At 53.7% G+C, this 19,429-nt stretch overlaps 2 protein-coding genes and 1 pseudogene across 14 annotated transcripts in view; 1 reads left to right on the forward strand and 2 right to left on the reverse strand.

Annotated features, from left to right (window-relative positions):
• Nucleotides 1-9,704, reverse strand: part of PTCD1 (pentatricopeptide repeat domain 1) — a 28,637-nt gene extending 18,933 nt beyond the window's left edge. For 4 of the 7 annotated variants that reach the window (XR_010158598.1, XM_003318617.6, XM_063814754.1 and 1 more), the window contains exon 1: nt 195-447. The gene's annotated coding sequence lies outside the window, so the exon portion shown is untranslated. Of the gene's footprint in view, nt 1-194; nt 1,102-9,467 lie in introns of those variants that run through there. The other 3 variants (XM_009453695.5, XM_063814755.1, XM_063814753.1) reach the window with 3 other exon arrangements.
• CPSF4 (cleavage and polyadenylation specific factor 4) lies at nt 550-18,912 on the forward strand. 7 transcript variants are annotated; one of them, XM_519234.8, is made up of 8 exons: nt 550-685; nt 6,307-6,357; nt 9,637-9,789; nt 11,793-11,888; nt 12,240-12,333; nt 13,906-13,978; nt 15,500-15,670; nt 17,971-18,912. In XM_519234.8, the coding sequence occupies exons 1-8, from the start codon at nt 583-585 to the stop codon at nt 18,037-18,039; spliced, it is 810 nt and encodes a 269-aa protein (XP_519234.3). In that variant the 5' UTR covers nt 550-582; the 3' UTR covers nt 18,040-18,912. The 7 variants fall into 7 exon arrangements, with proteins under 7 accessions (XP_519234.3, XP_001137776.2, XP_009451967.1 ...); XM_001137776.7 differs by having other exon boundaries at nt 15,575-15,670; XM_009453692.5 differs by having other exon boundaries at nt 15,578-15,670.
• LOC736852 (SAP domain-containing ribonucleoprotein-like) lies at nt 4,304-5,157 on the reverse strand (annotated as a pseudogene).
• Nucleotides 18,913-19,429: the final 517 nt, after the last annotated feature.

Genomic DNA, 19,429 nt, shown 5'->3' on the forward strand with positions numbered 1-19,429 from the left:
GAGAGACCCGCCCCTCCTCAGAGGCCCACCCGGACCCTCAGGCCAACGCCGACCCCTCTCCACACGGACTTCTGCAGCCTCAGTTTCCCTCCTCAGACGCCCCCAGCTCCAATCCCGGCTCGGGCACTTCCTTCCCCTCTGGCATGTCTTGGCCCGGGTCCCGGGGCTCCTGCGAGGATCACACAGGAACTCACTTGAAGTGTCCGGCGCAGTGCACTCCGACGAGGAGCCCTGCCCGGTCCCCGCGGCGAACCAGTCTCTTCCTCGGGTCACCCTCTCCCCAAGCGCGCAGGCGCAATCCGCGTCGCCGACTCACGCGGCTGGTTTCAGGTTTCTGGCGAGGCCGGCGTTCGGCTGGCGGCTAGCTGGGACTAGCGGAACGGCGGAGTCTCGATTGGCAGTGCCTGGACAGGCGCAAGGGCCGGCGCGGGCTCCGGGCGCTCCCGGCATCCCTCGGGCGGCGGCGGCGGCGGCGAGGCGAAGCGAAGGAGGAGTGTGCGCGGCGGGGCCGGCGGCGGGTAAAGGCGAGAAGGCTGCAGGAGACCGAGGGGGAGCCGGGCCGGTGGGGCCGCCGCCGCCGCCATGCAGGAAATCATCGCCAGCGTGGACCACATCAAGTTTGACTTGGAGATCGCGGTGGAGCAGCAGCTGGGGGCGCAGCCGCTGCCCTTCCCCGGCATGGACAGTGAGCGCGGGGCCCGGGCGGGAGGGCAAGAGCGACTCGAATCCGGGACCCGCTCCTCTGTGATCCCGGGACTCCCTCGCCTCGGTCCTGAGACCTCCCCCAGCTTCCTCTGGATCCTGGGACCCCTCCCCTTTGGTCGCGGGACTCCTCCCTCTAGGTCTTGAGAGTCCCTCCCACCTCCTCCGGGTCCTGGGATCCTCCCCTTTAGTTACCGAACTCCCTCATCTGTGGTCCCGAGACTCTTCCCACTCCATCCTGAGACCTCCTCTTCTGGATCCCGGGACGCTCCCCTTAGTTTCAGGACTCCTGACTCCCAGGCCCCCATTTCCACCGTCTGGGGACTCCTTTTCCCCTCACTCGGACTCAGGAGTTCACTGCCTCGGATCTTTGGCCCTCTGCGGCTGTTCAAAGGTAATCTGTAGGAGGGTAGGACCTTGTCTGTTCGCTTAATTCTTGAATAAGGGTGGGTTATCCTGGATTGGAACTCTCCCTCAACACTCTCCCAACTGCAGGAGAGTACTAGGATATCACACCCGCTACGTTGAGCGTCTCTTCTTGATTTCATCAAAACTAGGCGGTTGGAGGAGACGTGCTGAGGGAAGGACCACCTTTCTGTAGGAGACCCCAGCTAGACTCTCAAATTCCCTTCTAGGACTCACTCTCCTGGGAGCTCATCCATAGTTTTTGGCCCGTCCCTACTTTTTTCTGGACCCCAACTCTGAGTTATTCATCACACCCAGCAGCTGGTGTGGACCCTTGGCCTGAACTCCCTTCACTGCTCCCCTTCATATGGTGGCTCCTGGCTTCCCACTTCCTACTCGGTGGGATATCTTGTACTTTAAAAGAAACCAGTAGTTTTCTTTGTGTCTTCTTTCCTATCTGGACATACTTGAAATCTAATGCTATAACCTTAAAGTTTGGGGGCTTGTGGAAGTCACTGAGTTCAATCCACAGATGGGGAAACTGAGACCCAAGCGGGGGAAGGGACTTGCTGACAATCACTCAGTGCATAGCAGAGGTGGGCAAGCTCTCCAGTGTTGTGTGCTGTCGCCCACAACTACCAGCGGGGTCTCCCACCGCTCCCAGCAGCCTCACTCCCCTCAGGCGGTCACACCTTCTCATGCACATGTGACCTCTGAGTCTGTCCCTTTATGTGTTTTTGTTGTTGTTGTTTGTTTGCTTTTGAGACAGGGGCCCCTCTGTCGCCCAGGCTGGGTGCAGTGATGCAATCATGGCTCAATGCAGCCTCGACTTCCCAGGCTCCAGCAATCCTCCCACCTCAGTCTCCCAAGTAGCTGGGACCACAGGCATGCACCAACACGCCTGGCAAATTTTTTTGTGTGTATTTCTTGGTAGAGACACTATTTCATCATGTTTCCCAGGGTTGGTCTTGAACTCCTGGGCTCAAGTGATCCTTTTACCTCGGCCTTCGGAAGTACTGGGATTACAGGCATGAGCCACTGCACCTGGCATATATATATATATATATATATATATATATATATATATATAATTTTTTTTTTCTGCCTGTCCCACAACTTTACATGGTGATACTTCTGTACAAGATAGTTTCATTGGAAATTAATTAAGTCTTCAAGAAGACAAGATAGTGCTTATAAGGAGACATCATCAGACCACCCTATTTGACACAGGCACAAACACCATCACCACTGTACACCCCCTAAAAAGCAGCTGCTCAAATTCACACACACCCCCTCTTACCTACCCCTCAACTCTTGTGATCATCCCTGCACATGTGGCCTTTTCCTGTCTTTTTTTTTTTTTTTTTGAGACAGAGTTTTGCTTTTGTCACCCAGGCTGGAGTGCAATGGTGCGATCTCGGCTCACTGCATCCTCCACCTCCCAGGTTCAAGCAGTTCTGCTGCCTTGGCCTCCTGAGTAGCTGGGATTATAGGCGCCCGCCACCACGCCCAACTAATTTTTGTATTTTTAGTAGAGATGAGGTTTCACCATGTTGGCCAGGCTGGTCTTGAACTCCTGACCTTAAATGATCCACCTGCCTCGGCCTCCCAAAGTGCTGGGATTACGGGCATAAGCCACTGTGCCCAGCCGGCCTTTTCCTGTCTTGATGGCACTAGCTTGAGACCATGGAACCACCCACGCAGGGCAGCTCTTTTCCTCCCACCCTTCTGCCATCTGACACATCCACAAGCCTGTGAGGGGAGGTACAGTGGCGAGGGGCCCACATACCTGTTCCTGAGGCCAGGGACACGCCTAGCCATGGGTGCTGCCCCAGCCAGGGCTTCAGAGTCGGTAGGCACCCTCCACACTCGCTGCTTGTCCATATCCTGTTCAGTTAAAGCCTAGTGAGGCCACAGCCCTTCCTCACCCATCCCTCCTCTTCATCCCCATCTGAGTTTTGGGAAGAACTGTCACTTTGCCCATAAGGCATACTCATCCCATCCACATGAGACTCAGTTCCCAGAACTGTGGATTTCTGAGCAGAAGCAACTCTAACCTCTAAAGAGAGAGACCAGAAGTACTTTCAGAATTTTTTTTTTTCTTTTCTTTTTTTTTTTTTTGAGACAGAGTCTTGCTCTGTTACCCAGGCTGGAGCACAGTGACGCGATCTTGGCTCACTGCAACCTCTGCCTCTGGGTTCAAGTGATTCTCCTGCCTCAGCCTCCCAGGTAGCTGGGATTACAGGCACGTGCCACCATGTCTGACTAATTTTTGCATTTTTAGTAGAGATGGGGTTTCACCATATTGGCCAGGCTGGTCTTGAACTCCTGATGTCAAGTGATCCACCCGCCTCAGCCTCCCAAAGTGCTAGGATTACAGACATGAGTCACCGCACCTGGCCACTTTCAGACTTTTTGAGATGCAAATGGAGTGACCTCCCTGTGACAGCCATAAGTTCTATAACCTCAGCTGTGTCCTAGCAAAATCTGCTTGCTTCCAAGAAGCCAAGGAATCTTTTGTGATTTAGCAAGGGGAGGCATGTTAAGTGGGCTTCAGAGATGCTGTCATTGGTTTTTCAGCAATTCTAAAATGGTTACTTGTAGAGGAAACTGTTTCTGATGCCAAGGTCAGTTTAGTCTGGCAGCTGGGGCTGGTGAATTCCTGGACTCATCAGAACAGCTGGTCCCTGGAGCCCACTGAATTCCAGCACACTCCGACTGTGGGAATGAAAGGCTGTGCTTTTTTTTTCTTTTCTTTTCTTTCTTATTAACAAGCAACATAATCGGCCGGGCGTTGTGGCTCACACCTGTAATCCCAGCACTTTGGGAGGCCGAGGCGGGCAGATCACGAGGTCAGGAGATCGAGACCATCCTGGCTAACACGGTGAAACCCCGTCTCTACTAAAAATACAAAAAATTAGCTGGGCAAGGTGGCGGGTGCCTGTGGTCCCAGCTACTCGGGAGGCTGAGGCAGGAGAATGGTGTGAACCCCGGGGGGGCGGAGCCTGCAGTGAGCCGAGATCACACCACTGCACTCCAGCCTGGGCAACAGCGAGACTCCGTCTCAAAAAAAAAAAAAAAAAAACAAGCAATATAATCAAAAACAAAAACACAACAACCTTAAAGCTGAAACAGCAATAAGTCAAACTGCCGCGGCAGTTCACAGTTTTACCTGGGGTACCTGCTCCCTCATTGCAAGGCAAGACTGCATTTAGTATATATGTGACCAAGAAGAATGAGAGAAGTGGAAAACACTGGAGAACAGAAAGTATCAAGAACCTTTCATCAGGCAATGCCAAAGCGCTCTGCTCTTTTCCTCTTCTTTGCCTCTGTATCCTCTGTGGTTCCAGTTCCAGCTGAACTTGTGACAATCCCAAATCGCTCCTTCCTCTTTTTCAGTTTCTTATCATCTTCAGACTTTCTGGAGATTGAAGACACATTCAAACCAAATCTTTGAGCTCTTTCCTTCGGCTTATCCAAGTTAACCATAGGTGTGTTCAGATGACAGACTTTTGTTGGAACTGAAGAAATCCCAAACCTAGCTGCCTGATTTTACTTGATCTTACTCTCCAAGCTCACAGGTACACTGAATTGTTCGGCCCTCTTCTGCATTCTCTCAGCCTGTGGTATTTCAGATGTAATTTTCACCACTTTCTTCTCTGCTGCCACATCAACAGTTTTTTTCAGGGGGTTCTTCCTATTTGACAAGGGGTTTGTTTCTTCTTCTGTTTCATCTCCTAGTACATCTTCATTTGCCTCCTCTTCAGCATGTTCTTCAAGATATGCCTGGAGTCTGTGGATAAGATCTTGCTTTATTCCCTTGGTCTCCAAACCACAAGCAAGACATTCTTGCTTTAGTTTAGCAAGCTTCAGCTTACGGAGCTCCACCATCTCAGTTACCATCTTGTTACCCCTCCGGGTGTGCTCTTTTAATAATTGTATGTGGGGTGGGGTGCGGTGGCTCAATCCTAGCACTTTGGGAAGCCAAGGCAGGCGGATCACAAGGTCAGGAGTTCGAGACCAGCCTGTAATAATTGTATGTGGGCCAGGTGTGGTGGCTCACATCTATAATCCCAGCACTTTGGGAGGCCAAGGTAGGTGGATCACTTGAAGCCAGTAGTTTGAGACCAGCCTGGCCAACATGGCAAAACCCTATCTCTACTAAAAATACAAAAAAATTGGCCAGGCATGATGGTACACCTATAATTCCAGCTACTCAGGAAGCTGAGGCAGGAGAATCTCTTGAACCAGGGAGGCGGAGGTTACGGTGAGCCAAGATCGCACCACCACACTCTAGCCTGGGCGACAGAGCGAGACTCTGTCTCAAAAAAATAGAAAAAAAAAATTGTGTACGGATGTTGCATATTAAAAGCAGTCCTCTGTTTCTGCACTTAATGTGCTTCCCCCTGGACTAGCATCTCAGAGGCACTGCCTCTTCCTTGAAGCCTGACCCTCCTCAGAGGCCCTGATTGTCTGTACTTCTGTGAGATCATTCCTTCCCTCTGCCTCATGTTAAGGTATCTGTGAATTCGCCCTCCTGGAGGAAGGTGTGAGCTAGGGGCCATTAATTTATTCCTGTGTGTCAGGCACTTTGGCTCAACGCCTGTAATCCCAGCACTTTGGGAGGCCGAGGTGGGTGGATCACCTAAAGTCAAGAGTTCGAGACCAGCCTGGCCAACATGGTGAAACCCTGTCTCTACTAAAAATACAAAAATTAGCCAGGCGTGGTGGCAGGCACCTGTAATCCCAGCTACTTGGGAGGCTGAGGCAAGAGAATTGCTTGAACCTGGGAGGCAGAGATTGCAGTGAGCCAAGATCGCGTCATTGCACTCCAGCCCAGGCAACTAGAGCGAAACCCCATCTCAAAAAAAAAAAAATTATTTCTGTGATCTCATACTCCAGCCTTCCTTTCCCCACCCACTCTTAACTCCTTGAAAGGATCTTATACACAGGAGGCTCTCAAAGCACTGGGTAATGACTGCTCTCAATGTATGTGTCTCATTTTGTAGGGCATGACTAACTTCAGCAGCTTCTTCCTTGCTTGGTTGGGCTTTGCAAATTTTTTCTACTTTATTTCCTGTACCCTGAACCCTTGGTGGGTCAGAGGTCAGAAGGGTTCCCTCCCACTGTCTTCAGACATCGTCAATAGCAAATTGCACCTCTTTGTTTGATTCCTCTCCTTTTCTCTCCTTTCTACAGAGTCGGGCGCTGCTGTCTGTGAATTCTTTTTGAAAGCTGCCTGCGGCAAAGGTAAGAAACTCCGGGCTCCCTGATGTGCCTCCGGAGGCGCCCTCCCACCTCCTTCTACCCGGCAGACTTGGAGGCCGCCAGGTCTCTGGCTTACATTGCTTTCTACAGACTAACGATCTCTGTAGATAAAACTGGTTTGGACAGGCTAGGACCCTGATGGGGTGTTCCACCTGAAACCTAAACACAGGACTGAACCTGGCTCTAAGGCTGCCTTATCACTTCGCATTCCCCGTGGCCACAAGCTGACCTGTGACATGGAGAGAAGCCCCCGGCATTGAGACACTCAGGAACTTTCTCAATGTCACAGAGTTAATAAGGGGCGGAGCCCAGTGTCTGAACCCAGGTCTTTCTCATTCCATAGTTTCCACTGGCTCATGGTTTTCTGTGGCCTCCCATCGAAACACCCCATGATAACCCATCTTGCGGGGTCTTGTTCTCGATAACCAGCCCCCAACACAGACTACACAAAACTACTGAGGTGCGAGAATCCCTTGAACCAGGGAGTCAGAGGTTGCAGTGAGCCGAGATCGTGCCATTGCACTCCAGCCTGGCAACAGAGCAAGACTCTATCTCAAAAAAAAAAAAAAAATCTTGCTTTATTTCCTTGGTCTCCAAACCACGAGCAAGACATTCATTCTTACTTTAGTTCAGCAAGCTTCAGCTTATGGAGCTCCACTGTCTCGGTCGCCATCTTGTTACCCCTCTGGCTGTGCTCTTTTAATAATTGTATGTGGGCCAGGCTAATCCATCAGAAGTATCACTAGGGGTCAGGCGTGGTGGCTTACGCCTGTAATCCCAGCACTTTGGGAGGCCGAGGTGGATGGATCACCTGAGGTCAGAAGTTTGAGACCAGTTTCAACATGGTGAAACATCGTCTCTACTAAAAATTCAAAAATTAGCTGGGCATGGTGACGCCCGTCTGTAATCCCAGCTACTGGGGAGGCTGAGGCAGGAGAATCACTTGAACCTGGTAGGCAGAGGTTGTAGTGAGCCAAGATCGCACCACTGCACTCCAGCCTAGGCAACAGAGTGAGACTCTGTCTTAACAAAACAAAAAAAAAAGAAAGAAAGAAAGAAAGAAGTATCACTAGGTACAACCTAAACTTTCCATGGTCTGGGCATTTTTCTCCCTGTAGGAAAATTTATTTAGGAGACTTAAATATTAATCAGAAGCTTGAAAAAGAGAGCAGAGAATCAGAGCAAAGGGCTGGTTTTAATGAATCGTTTTGGTGAGTTTTGCTTCTATAACGTAGTCATTTACCACTGAGGTAGGAGACTTTCTGGCAGATCAGCCAGGCCACCTTCACACTGTCCAGTCAGAACGTCATTACCTCCACTGAGTTTCTGGTCTCATTCCCATGTCTTTGCTCAGTAATTCTGCCCTTCTGACCAGCCACCTTCTGTTAGCACAGCCATCCCTAACACAGGGCATTCTGTCTCTCTGTTGACTAATACAGTAGCCACTAGTCACATGTGGCAGTTCAAATTTAAGTAAAATCAAATCACATTTAAAACAAAATTCTCAGACACACTAGTCATATTTCAAGTGCTCAGTAGTCACATGGGGCTAGCAGCTGCCATATTGGACAGCAGAAGTGTACAGCGGCCTCATTCTGGTCGGACCTCCATGGTGGTCTTGCCAGGCCACCCGTTAGAAGTCTCACACATCCCCAGAGGCTGGCTCTGTCCCATCAGGTCCTGTCCCAGAAGGGACACGTCCCTCCATGTGTATACATCACATTTCCTCAATTCTGAAATTGGTCTTTCTTTCCTTTTTTTTTTTTTTTAAAAAGAGGCAGCATCTTACTCTGTCACCCAGGCTGGAGTGCAGTGGCACAGTCATAGCTGACTGCAAGCTTGACCTCCTGGGCCCAAGTGATCCTCCCACCTCAGCCTCCTCAGTAGCCAGGACTACAGGTGTACACCACCATACCCAGCTTTTTTTTTTTTTTTTTTTTTTTGACGGAGTTTTGCTCTTGTTGCCCAGGCTGGAGTGCAGTGGTGTCATCTTGGTTCACTGCAACTTCTGCCTCCTGGGTTCAAGCAATTCTCCTGCCTCAGCCTCCTGAGTAGCTGGGATTACAGGTGCACACCACCACGCCCAGCTAATTTTTTGTATTTTTAGTAGAGACAGGGTTTCATTATGTTGGCCAGGCTGGTCTCGAACTCCTGACCTCAGGTGATGCACCCGCCTCGGCCTCCCAAACTGCTGCGATTGCAGGTGTGAGCCACTGTGCCTGGTCCCCCAGCTTGCTTGGCTGGCTTACTTACTTACTTACTTACTTACTTATTTATTTATGTAGTGAAGACAAGATCTCAGGCTGATCTCGAACTTCTTGGCTCAAGTGATTCTCCTGTCTTGGCCTTCCAAAGTGCTAGGATCATAGGTTTGAGCTACTACACCCGGCCAAGTTCCTTTCTTTTTTTTTTCTTTTTTTTTTTGAGACAGAGTTTTGTTCTTGTCATCCAGGCTGGAGTGCAATGGCGTGATCTCCGGTCACTGCAACCTCCGCCTCCTGGGTTCAAGCGATTCTCCAGCCTCAGCCTCCCAAGTAGCTGGGATTACAGGCACCCACCCCCAAGCCCGGCTAATTTTTTTTTGTACTTTTAGTAGAGATGGGGTTTCACCATGTCAGCCAGGCTGGTCTCGAACTCCTGACCTCGTGATCCACCCGCCTCAGCCTCCCAGCACCTCCCCCCTTTTAATTCCTCCATCTTACAGTAATATCTGTGAGATCATGAGTAACTTTTTTTTTTTTTTTTTTTGAGAAGGTGTCTTGCTCTGTTGCCCAGGCTGGTGTGCAGTGGCGCGATCTCTGCTCACTGCAAGCTCCGCCTCCCGGGTTCACGCTGTTGTCCTGCCTCAGCCTCCCGAGTAGCTGGGACTATAGGCGCCAGCCACCATGCGCGGCTAATTTTTTGTATTTTTAGAAGAGACAGGATTTCACCATGCCAGCCAGGATGGTCTCCGTGCCAGCCAGGATGGTCTCGATCTCCTGACCTTGTGATCCGCCCGCCTCGGCCTTCCAAAGTGCTGGGATTACCAGCGTGATCCACTGCGCCCGGCCATGAGTAACTATTAAAATGTAAAATGTCTGTCAGTGTAGTACCTCAAATCATGTTGCCTTCTGTGAGGGGGACCTCTGCCCCTTTCCAGGACGTGATGCCTTCAGGTGGCTCCAGGAGTTAGGAAGTGAAGGTACCTCAGCTTCTTCAGGCCGTGTCCCCCAGGCTTAGGGTGGCCTCTCTGCTGACGCCCTGTCCCTATCTTGCCGGCAGGGGGCATGTGTCCGTTTCGCCACATCAGTGGTGAGAAGACAGTTGTGTGCAAACACTGGCTGCGTGGCCTATGCAAGAAAGGGGACCAGTGTGAGTTCCTGCATGAGTATGACATGACCAAGATGCCCGAGTGCTACTTCTACTCCAAGTTCGGTAAGGCGCCTGGAGCCCTGGAGGCTCTGCTGAGAACCAGGGTGCAGAGGGGTCCGCTGGCTGCTCAGTGCCCACACTGTCTCTGCCTGCTTTTCCCATCTTTCTATTCTCAGAGGAGAACTCTGGCAGAACCTGCCAGCCTCAGCCAGCTTTTAGGGGACAGTGTGGCTATTTTCTGCTCATCTCTTTTTTTTTTTTTTTTTTTAAAGACACAGGGTCTCGCTATGTTTCACATACTGGTCTTGAACTCCTGGGCTCGAGTGATCTGCCTGCCTCAGCCTCCCAAAGTGCTGGGATTACAGGCGTGAGCCACCACGCCTGGCCCTGCGCATCACTTTGGAGTGCTTAAGTGTTTGGAGCTCTTTCAATCACTCGGATTTGAGGCTAACGAGGGTGACCCGGAAGCAGCGAGTTGTGCAGCTGGCTGCATTATGTCCGCGGTTGGTTTCTGTCCACGTCCACCTTCTCCCTGAAACCCACTTCTCCCTCCAGCGTGGGCATTGCCTCTCAGGCCCGAGCTGGTTCCTTCTCTCCAGGAGCCATGATCCTGGTGACATCTCAGCCATCCTAAATAGCCCTTCAAAATAACAGCCTCAGATGTGTCTTCTGGTAGCAACAAACTTGCCTTGAGCCCTGCTTAGAGAATGCGTGGCCTCAGCTGTCCTGAGTGGCCTGCGTGGAGAAGCGGGAGCCCGGGTGGAGTCAGTAGGGCTGGCACGGAGTCTGGCAGAGATGTTGTGCTCCCTGCTGGAAGGAGTCCCCAGGGTCCCCGCTCAGGTCTGCACTTCCAGGTTTCCCGGGAAGCAGCTCTGTGGGTCAGCGTGAGGCTGGCTGTGGTCCTGTGCAGGGAGCCCGGCAGGAGGCTGGAATCCTGCAGGGAGCCAGGGAGTGCAGGGTATGCTTCATGCTTTCAAAGCACTGCTGTTGGAGGAGACATTAATTATTTCAGCATCCCATCAGGCGTGGCCTGCTGGCTTATCAATGAGGGCTGTGGCTTGTTTTGTGGAGGTGGCATAAGCTGAGAAGAAATAGGACCCAAGCTTCCCAGCTCCCCAAGTGCTGTCCCTGTCATTGTGCAATGTAGCATGTTCCCCCCGATGCCTTGCCCATAGCAGCACTGGGGCAGCACTGGGATGGGGCAGTGGCCTCCCATCTGTCCCCAGAGGCAGCAGCTGGCTCTCCTGGGCAGGCTCTTAAGGCACTGCTATACAAGTGGCCTGAGGGTCGCTCCTTCCTTGCTGACAGCCCTGGTGCAGGACGCACTGTCTGCAGCTTCTGTCACCTGCACCACAGACATTGGGTTGAGGGCCCCCTTTCCAGGCACTGGAGGGACAATGGTGAAGAGGTCCTTGCCCTGTGAAGCCTTCACTCTTGTGGTCCAGGGAAAGAGGTAGCTGATAGGCCATGAGACGAACAGAGAAGAAATTGCTTGTGACAAGTGCTTTGAAGGAAGGAAACCGTGACCAGAACCTTCTCTAGGCTGAGTGGTCAAGGATGAGGGGATTCCTGAGCTGGAAGCGGAAGACTAAGAAGGGGCTGGTCCTGGTACAGGGGGACCCATGTGGCTGGGGGGTGGCAGAGGTTGAGCCTGCGGAGGGGCCTGGGGAAGGAGTTTGCATTTCCTCTGGATCTTGAGCACAGTTGTAAACATGGATTGGAGAAGGTGAGCCTGGAAGCGGGCAACTACTCAGGAAGGCGGTTCTTGGTGCTGGTGGTCCCTGGGGCCCGCTGCTTTGGAGAGGGCCAGGTCCACAAGTGCTTCCCCTACCCTTGTCCCAGCTCTTAGATGTGAAGAGCCAATCAGAATGGAACTTCCTGGTCTCAATGGGTGCATTTCCATCACAGCTCCGCTGCACAGGAAGCTGGGGCTCAGCAACACTCTTCCCTGGCTCTCAGGGCTCGTCAGGCCAAAACTGGACACCAGAACCTCTTTTCCTTGGGTGAAGCCAAGGTGGGCCTGGCCCCAGCCTTCCCAGTGGTCTCACGTCTGAGTTTCCCTGCAGGGGAGTGCAGCAACAAGGAATGTCCCTTCCTGCACATCGACCCCGAGTCCAAGATCAAGGACTGTCCTTGGTATGACCGCGGCTTCTGCAAGCACGGTAGGTGCCAGGGTGGGCTGGGCCCCGGGCAAGAAGCCAGTCCTCCCTTCTCTGCCCACGACCCTGGAGGCTGCCAGCTGGTCTACCTGGGACATCTCCCCCTACCTGTCCCAGCAAAACCTGACATTCTGCAGCTAGCGGCTTTCTCACACTCCTCATCTCCCTTGACTCTCCCAAGAATGCTGGGTGGGTGGTGGTCCACCCGCATTTTTGATAAGTAGGCCAGTGTTGGGAGGTGAGGTCCCTGCCCCCTGTCTCCCATGAATGGGGGACAGCCAGCATTTGAAACCATGCTCCAGCTCTCTAACTGGTAGAGGGGACATCTAAGTGACCGGACACTTGGCTCTGCAGGTCCCCTCTGCAGGCACCGGCACACACGGAGAGTCATCTGTGTGAATTACCTCGTGGGATTCTGCCCAGAGGGGCCCTCGTGTAAATTCATGCAGTGAGTAGCCAGCCGCTCCGCCCTCTACCCCAGCTCCCAGCCCAGGCCCTGCTGCCCTCCGTATCTTCCCTGGGCCAACTGGGCCTTGGTCACTGGGTGATGTCAGTACCAGGGCCAAGGGTGGGGGCAGGAGATGGGGAAGTAATCCCTGCTTATGGCCACCAATGCTTCCTGAGCCCACAGGTGGCTCTGCCTAGACCAGCAGCTGATCTTTCTTGGGTCATGGGCCATCTGGTAATGTAATGGAAGCTGTGGGATACAGACAAACATGTAGCCTTGCATATCATTTAGGGAATTTGGGGACTTCCAGTTAAGAACCTGTGCCCTAAAGGAAGGAATTTCAGAGCCTCCCATGTGGAGGCTCAGGAAACCCTGAGCTTGGGGTTTCACATAGAATAAGTAGTCGTCTAACAGTGAGGGTAGGAGAGAATGCACCCATTTCACACAGCAGCACACTGAGGCACAGGGCTCAGTCCCTGGCCAAGGGCACATGGTAGCAGGTGGTGGCACCTGGTCAAAGGCAAGTCTGGGCTGGGTGTGGTGGCTCACGCCTGTAATCCCATAACTTTGGGAGGCCGAGGAAGGCGGATCACGAGGTCAGGAGTTCGAGACTAGCCTGGCCAATATGGTGAAACCCCGTCTCTACTAAAAATACAAAAATTAGCCAGGCATAGTGGCGCGTGCCTGTAGTCCCAGCTACTTGGGAGGCTGAGGCAAAAGAATCACTTGAACCCAGGAGGTGGAAGTTGGAGTGAGCCAACATCGTGCCACTGCACTCCAGCCTGGGTGACAGAGCAAGACTCCATCTCTAAATAAATAAAATAAATAAATAGCAAGTCTGTGAGCCTCCGAAGACGGGTTTTAATTCTTGCTCTGTGGGGTTAGCACCCCTCTTGTGGCTCCATTTTCTTGTCCTTGGAGCCCAGTGCCCATCTGTCACTTTGGTTGTGGACCTGGGCTTCTGCCTGGGGTGGCACTGGGGCCGCAGACAAGCCTCCCCTCCTCCCAGCTGCCTCGCCCACACTGCTAAACCTATAGCAGGATAACAGTCTCCAGGTCTGTGGGGACCCTGGTCCCTGCTTCTCACTGCAGGGAAGTGGCCGGTGCTGTCACTGGGTCTCACTCCCTGAATGAGAGTGCAGGCACCTGCAGGTGGCTCAGGGGCAGACCGTTACCAAGTGATGGGAGGAGGGGCTGACGCCAGAGTAAGACCCTGCGGGGAGGGGGCCTTCCCTGTGTACAGCTCCTGTGGCGCAGCAGGCATGCACCAGCACAGCCTTTGTCATCTCCGAGAAGCACTGGCCATGAGTCTCCCAGCTCGGTGTAGGCAGGGTTGGGTCTGAGCCCAGGCAAGTCAGTTCTGTTCTCCCCCCCACTCCTGTGGCCTCCCAGGAGCAGAGCTGAGTGCCAGCCACCACCCCATCCATGCAGCTTGTGTCAGTCACTTTGTGCTGGGGCAGCTGTGTGTGATTTTCCTAGGGCTGGAATTTAAGAGCATGGCCTGGCTTCTCTTCTCATCCCCTGACCCCACTCCTTCTCTTGTTCTCATCCCCTCTGGCTGCTGGTGACCAGCCCTCGATTTGAACTGCCCATGGGAACCACCGAGCAGCCCCCACTGCCGCAGCAGACACAGCCTCCAGCAAAGGTACCGTGCCTGGCCTTCCTCGGTAGGAAGGAAGTGCCTTTTCTACAGCGAGAACCTCAGTGTCCCCCAGGGGTGTGGTCTGCCTTAGACCCCGCTGGACAACTTGGGAGAGGAGGGGAGTCTCCCAAGTTCCCGCAGAAAAGTCAGGAGCAAAGCCGTGTGTATCTCCCTCGAGACACCGAGGGCCTCTTGCCCTAGAACCTCAGCAAGGCCAAGCGCAGCAGCAGACACAGTCCAGGCGCCGTGCAACTGGCCACCCGTTGTGAGATGGGGCTGCCTGGTTCAGCAGCGTCTGCCCCCGGGGCTGGCATGGAGGGCGGCCTGGGCACCGTGTCTGCTGCTCTTGCTCCTGGGTCAGACCCTTTATTTTGCAAATAGGGAAACTGAGACTACCAGAGGGAGGGACCTGCCTGAGGTGACACCACTGGGCAGGAGCAGGTGTGGCAGCAGAACTGACCACTCTGGCCAGCACCGCCCCTGCTCCTGTGGAGTGGAGGTTGGGAGGAGGCGCGAGAACAGGCCCGGCTGGCTCCAGTTTTCTAGATGAGGGGCCCCACAGCCAAGCAGCTGGTCCGTCCCCTCAAGCACAAGGGGAGGGGGAAATGCTGTAGACACATGGGGATCTGCAGCAGCCTCTCAATGCCAAGGGCACCCTGAGTTTGGTTATGGGAGTCGGGAGTTGAGCCAAGAGGAAGGGCTGGCATCAAGGCAGGGCGGGCATCAGGCAGGGTTCCCAACAGGCCCATCAAGCGCAACCACCTCCTGAGCCCAATGCCTCACCTCCTACCCTGCTGGGCTCTGGACTGGCTGCCAAAGCCCCACCAGCCCCGCTCAGTGCTAGAGGCTGAACAGCCAGGAGAGGATGCGGAGGATGTGGCTGCGTGGAGGCGCCAATCACATTGAACTCTTGATGGGGAAAGCCGGGAATTCCAGGTGTAGGTGCAGCCGTGCCAACCTGGGGGTCTTCTAGCTCGGGTTCTGCACTTACGGGCCAGAGCCAGGAGCCCACCTGGTGGGGAGGAGGCCCTGCTGTGGAATCCCTACCCCAGGAGCCCTGGCCCTCCTCCTGGTGGGGCTCCCTAGAGGAGGGTCCTCTCAGCCCGAGAACGCAGCTCAGTGTGTCAGGCTCCAACTGTTTTTCTGTGACTTGCTCGCCGTGTAGGCTGCTAAACATCTGGCTGAACCAAGCGTTCATCCTGACCTGAAGCCAGAACCTCAGAAACCAAAGTAAGGCCTGATCATGCCCTCGCCCCACTGCCCCAGAGACCTCCTCTTGTCTCTTTGATGTTTTGTTTTCTATTTTATTTTTCGTTTTTGTGTGTCTGCATGGTGTTTTTCGGGCAGTGGCTTCTGCCATCATCACATGTTTCTCTGCTGCCCACTGTCCTGAGCTGGGCCGTCGTGGAAGCCCTGCTTCCTGCCGTTTGCGGGACGAGTCCCGCCCTCTTTTTTCCTGTCCCCATCGGTAGTCTGCGTGCACGTGTTTTCCACAGTAAAACCGTGTTGTGTAACTCTTTCCAGCAAAGTAACAATCCGCCATTACAAAGGTCGTCCTCCTTGATCCAGTTAACGAGTCAGAACTCTTCTCCCAATCAGCAGAGAACCCCGCAGGTCATCGGGGTCATGCAGAGTCAAAACAGCAGCGTGGGCAACCGGGGACCCCGGCCACTGGAGCAGGTCACCTGTTACAAGGTGAGTCCCTGGGCTGGGGGACAGGGTGGGGTCTTCCCTTACTGTCAGTGGCCATTCCCTCATGCCCCATATGTTTGGTGAAATGAGAAAAATGAAAACATTCATTTTTGCTGATTGTAAGCATAAAGTTACAGTCTAGTTACCATCCACTGTGGTGGGCTAGAGACTGTCCTATTTCCTACCACACTGCACTGAGGCACGGTAAAGGATGGTGAGAACGCCTGCCTAGTGAATGGACGGGGCCTGCAGGCAGGTGAGGGAAGCCCCCAAGAGGCCGGGAACAAAATAGAAACACTGATCCAGGGAAGGGTGAGCCCTTGGAGCCGCTGGCTGTCCTGGGGGCATCCTTGGATCCTGCAGGGCACACCCGAGAAAACAGGACACTGGGTTACAGCACCCCTGTCCCCATCCCCTCCCCCAGTACATAAAATGGGACTCAGGAAGGGTGAGCTTCAAGAAACCTCGAAAACTGTCCTGTTCACTCCTGGCTCTGTGGGAAGCGGGGAAAGGGGAGGAAAATCTCTTGATAGTTTGACATTATTAATGGGCCCTTATGTGAGTCTAGGCCTGTATTCATGTCCTTGGTTAAGGCTGGAAAGTTACAAACTAAGTTTTCTAATCTAAAATCGCCCCAGGATTGGTGTGTCCCTGGCACCTGGCAGGAGCAACCCCAGTACTCTTTGAAGAGTATGTTCTCAACCCAAGGCGCACACAATTCCTACAGCTGGAGTTCTGAAGGATGAGTCCAGATTAAAAATCACAAAACAGGCTGGGTGTGGTGGTGCATGCCTGTAGTCCCAGCTACTGGGGAGGCTTAGATGGGAGGATTGCTTGGGCCCAGGAGGTCAAGCCTGCGGTGAGCTATGACTGCACCACTGCACTCCAGCCTGGGCGACAGACTGAGACTCTTTGTCTCCAAAAAAATAAAAGAGCATGGAAGTGGGGCACTGTGTAGAGCAGACTTAGCTGTTATCTTGCCACCCTCCAGGCCTGTTAAGCGGGGCCACTTCTGTGCAGCAAGCGCCCTTAAGTCCTGGAGCCTTAGAAAAGGTAGGGCTGGACCGCCCCTGTCCACAGCCTGTCACCCCATTAATGTCAGAGACACTTCATGAAAGTCCTGGATTCCCCAGGGTCAGCTGTGGGGTCCGACAGACATGCCAGATGCCATGAGCAGGGTGTGTGGTCCCTCCCCCAGCCATCATGTTAGCCCTACAGCCCATCGGCAGCCTCTCCATACAGAGTCACACCTGCAGATCAGACAAAGTTGAAAACACAGGGACAGCTGGGTGCGGTGGCTCACGCCTGTAATCCCAGCACTTTGGGAGGCCAAGGGGAGCAGGTCACAAGGTCAGGAGTTCAAGACCATCCTGGCCAACATGGAAGAAAGAAAACAGGAATTGCAGAGCCAGGGAATAGAGCTGGCAAGAGTGTTGGGTGCCAACTGGGCAGAGCCCCTCAGGGCAGCAGGGACTCAGGGGTGGGTGTCAGTACAGAGTCAGTGCCCCCAGCTGCCTCCTGACCCTTTTGTTCAGTGCTTGAGGCTGCCGTTTTAGGAGTCATAGAGTAAAGAGAAGCTATGGAAGGGCCTGGATAATCAGGACTGGGATGAGGCAGGGTCAGGGCTGGATTTGTCATGTGGCTCTGCAGGCTCCCCTTACCCAAGTCTAAGCATCGTCCCATCTCTCTGATCCTGTAATCAAAACCTGTCCCCAAGGTAGCTTAGGTGTGTCACAGCCACGAGGGAAAACGTTGGGTACAGTCCACCCTCTGTCCCCAGCAGTGGCTCCCCAAGGGAGGGGAGGCTGGGACACTTCTGATGCTGTTCCCTCCCATCTCCTGCCAGGGAACCCCAGACCTTGGCTCAGAGGTAAGTGACTGGCCTGTGGTGCAGAGGGGCTTGGTCCCCAGACGGGGTGGCGGAGCTCAGGTGCCACGGGCTTCTCTTTGTCCTGCTACCCACTTGGGAGTCCCTCCCTGGGCAGGCCATGTGTCCAGGTGGGAGAGTTGTGGGCCTGAAAGAGCTCCCTGCAGGGTGCTAGCAGGTCGCCTTCTGGCGGCCTTGTTCTCCCTTGCATCTGCGGAGTTGCTGGCTAGTTTCTGCACCACTGCACTTTGCATCCTGAGCTCCCTCACCCTCTAATTTGAAAGAAACTCTGTACCACTGAGAATTTCAGAGTCATGTCCCGACTGGGGACTTGGTGGATGATTTGGGATTTGGTGGGCACTCCCTTAGTTGAAAACTGCATTTGAACAGTGTTGTTGTCTGTCTCTCCTCTTCCCCCACTTCCTGCTGTTCCCAGTGTGGCGAGAAAGGACACTACGCCAACAGATGCACCAAAGGGCACTTGGCCTTTCTCAGTGGACAGTGACAGCAGCTGGAGCCAGCTCCGAGCAGCCCGGGGGCCCCGCTGTTGGGAGTGTGCATTTAACTGTTTCATGCGCTTGTTGGCGCGACTGTGGCTCGAGCTGGCCCGCAGACACGTGGGTTTCATCACTCTGAGGGGCCACGTCTGTTAGTTTCCTATCATTTTGCCGTAGTATTTTTTGAAAAAGGGACATGTGTCCCGTGGGTCCCTGCAGTCGACATCATGTTTGGCTGGGCATCGATGCCTCCTTTCTGGGACTCCCGGCACAACTCCCCTCATCCAGGGAGGGAGGCAGCTGCTGGGGAGGGGCTTGGCTAGGTAGTTCTGTGTGGCGGTGGTCATTCCCCTCATTAAACACCAGTTCTTGGTGATGCCAGGGGCTGGTAGGTCATTCAAAACTGTGGCCAGCTCACGCCTGCTTCCTCCCTCCCTGCCCTGCTGAATCCTAAAGCTGTGCCTATATCTGTGATTTGAATGAGGGAGCCCTTTGGGGCAAATTCAGGTGCCCCCATTGCCTCAGGCTGGCCCTGGTCCCAGGTGGCAGCGGTTGAGGAGGGGTACAGGGCTCTCAAGCCTGAGGTTCTCTTCTCTGGGCTTAATTTTCTCTTGGGGTACGTGCCTGACAGTGTTTAAGGTGTCCGTTGAACTGGAGTTGCAGACTTTTAAATAGATGACCCCTTCAGATCATCTGTGCCTACCTCCTGCCCATCAGGCGTCTACACTGTCACTCAGACACCTGTGGCATGTGGAGGAGACTGCCCTGTCCTGAGCCTGGAAAATGTGAAACTGTCTCCTGCACCCTGCTGGGCATGTGGGCCTGGCCGTGTTCAATTGCAAGAACAATTTTTATGAAATGGATTAAAGCTTGTTTTTTAAGCCATGTCTCATTAATTAAGGGTCTCATGCCAACCCTTTTACACTGGCTGCAATCACGGCGTAGCTTTCTTGTCCCTTTCAACAAATGTCAGCCTCACAAAGGGAAGTGCAGCTGCCCAGAAGGCCTGCAAGCAGCTGGTCAAGTCTGGGAGTCTGACCTGTGGAGCCAGCAGGCAGGTCCTCCACCTCAGCTCAGATGTCTGGTGGCACCTATTTCTGGGGCACAGTATCCCACCCCCAATGAGGCTCTGATGAAGAGGAAGCAGGGAGGGGCCGCCATAGCCCCTCACTTTTCCCCATCACCCCCAACCCACTAAGCCTTCTGTTAGAGAAGCCGCCTCAGCCGGAGGGCCACAATCCCTGCAGCCTGGGCGTAAGTGCTGCCTGAGGTCTCTCCAGACAGTGCCGGGTCACCTCACCCTGTAGCCCTTGATGCCCCAGGGTGATGCAGAAACACAGGATGCGGGCCATCCGAAAATCCCTGCCTGGAGCCACAGGACAGCCGGGGTGGGGTCTG

This window comes from Pan troglodytes, chromosome 6, assembly GCF_028858775.2.
Source record: "Pan troglodytes isolate AG18354 chromosome 6, NHGRI_mPanTro3-v2.0_pri, whole genome shotgun sequence".
In the NCBI taxonomy this organism is placed as follows: domain Eukaryota; kingdom Metazoa; phylum Chordata; class Mammalia; order Primates; family Hominidae; genus Pan; species Pan troglodytes.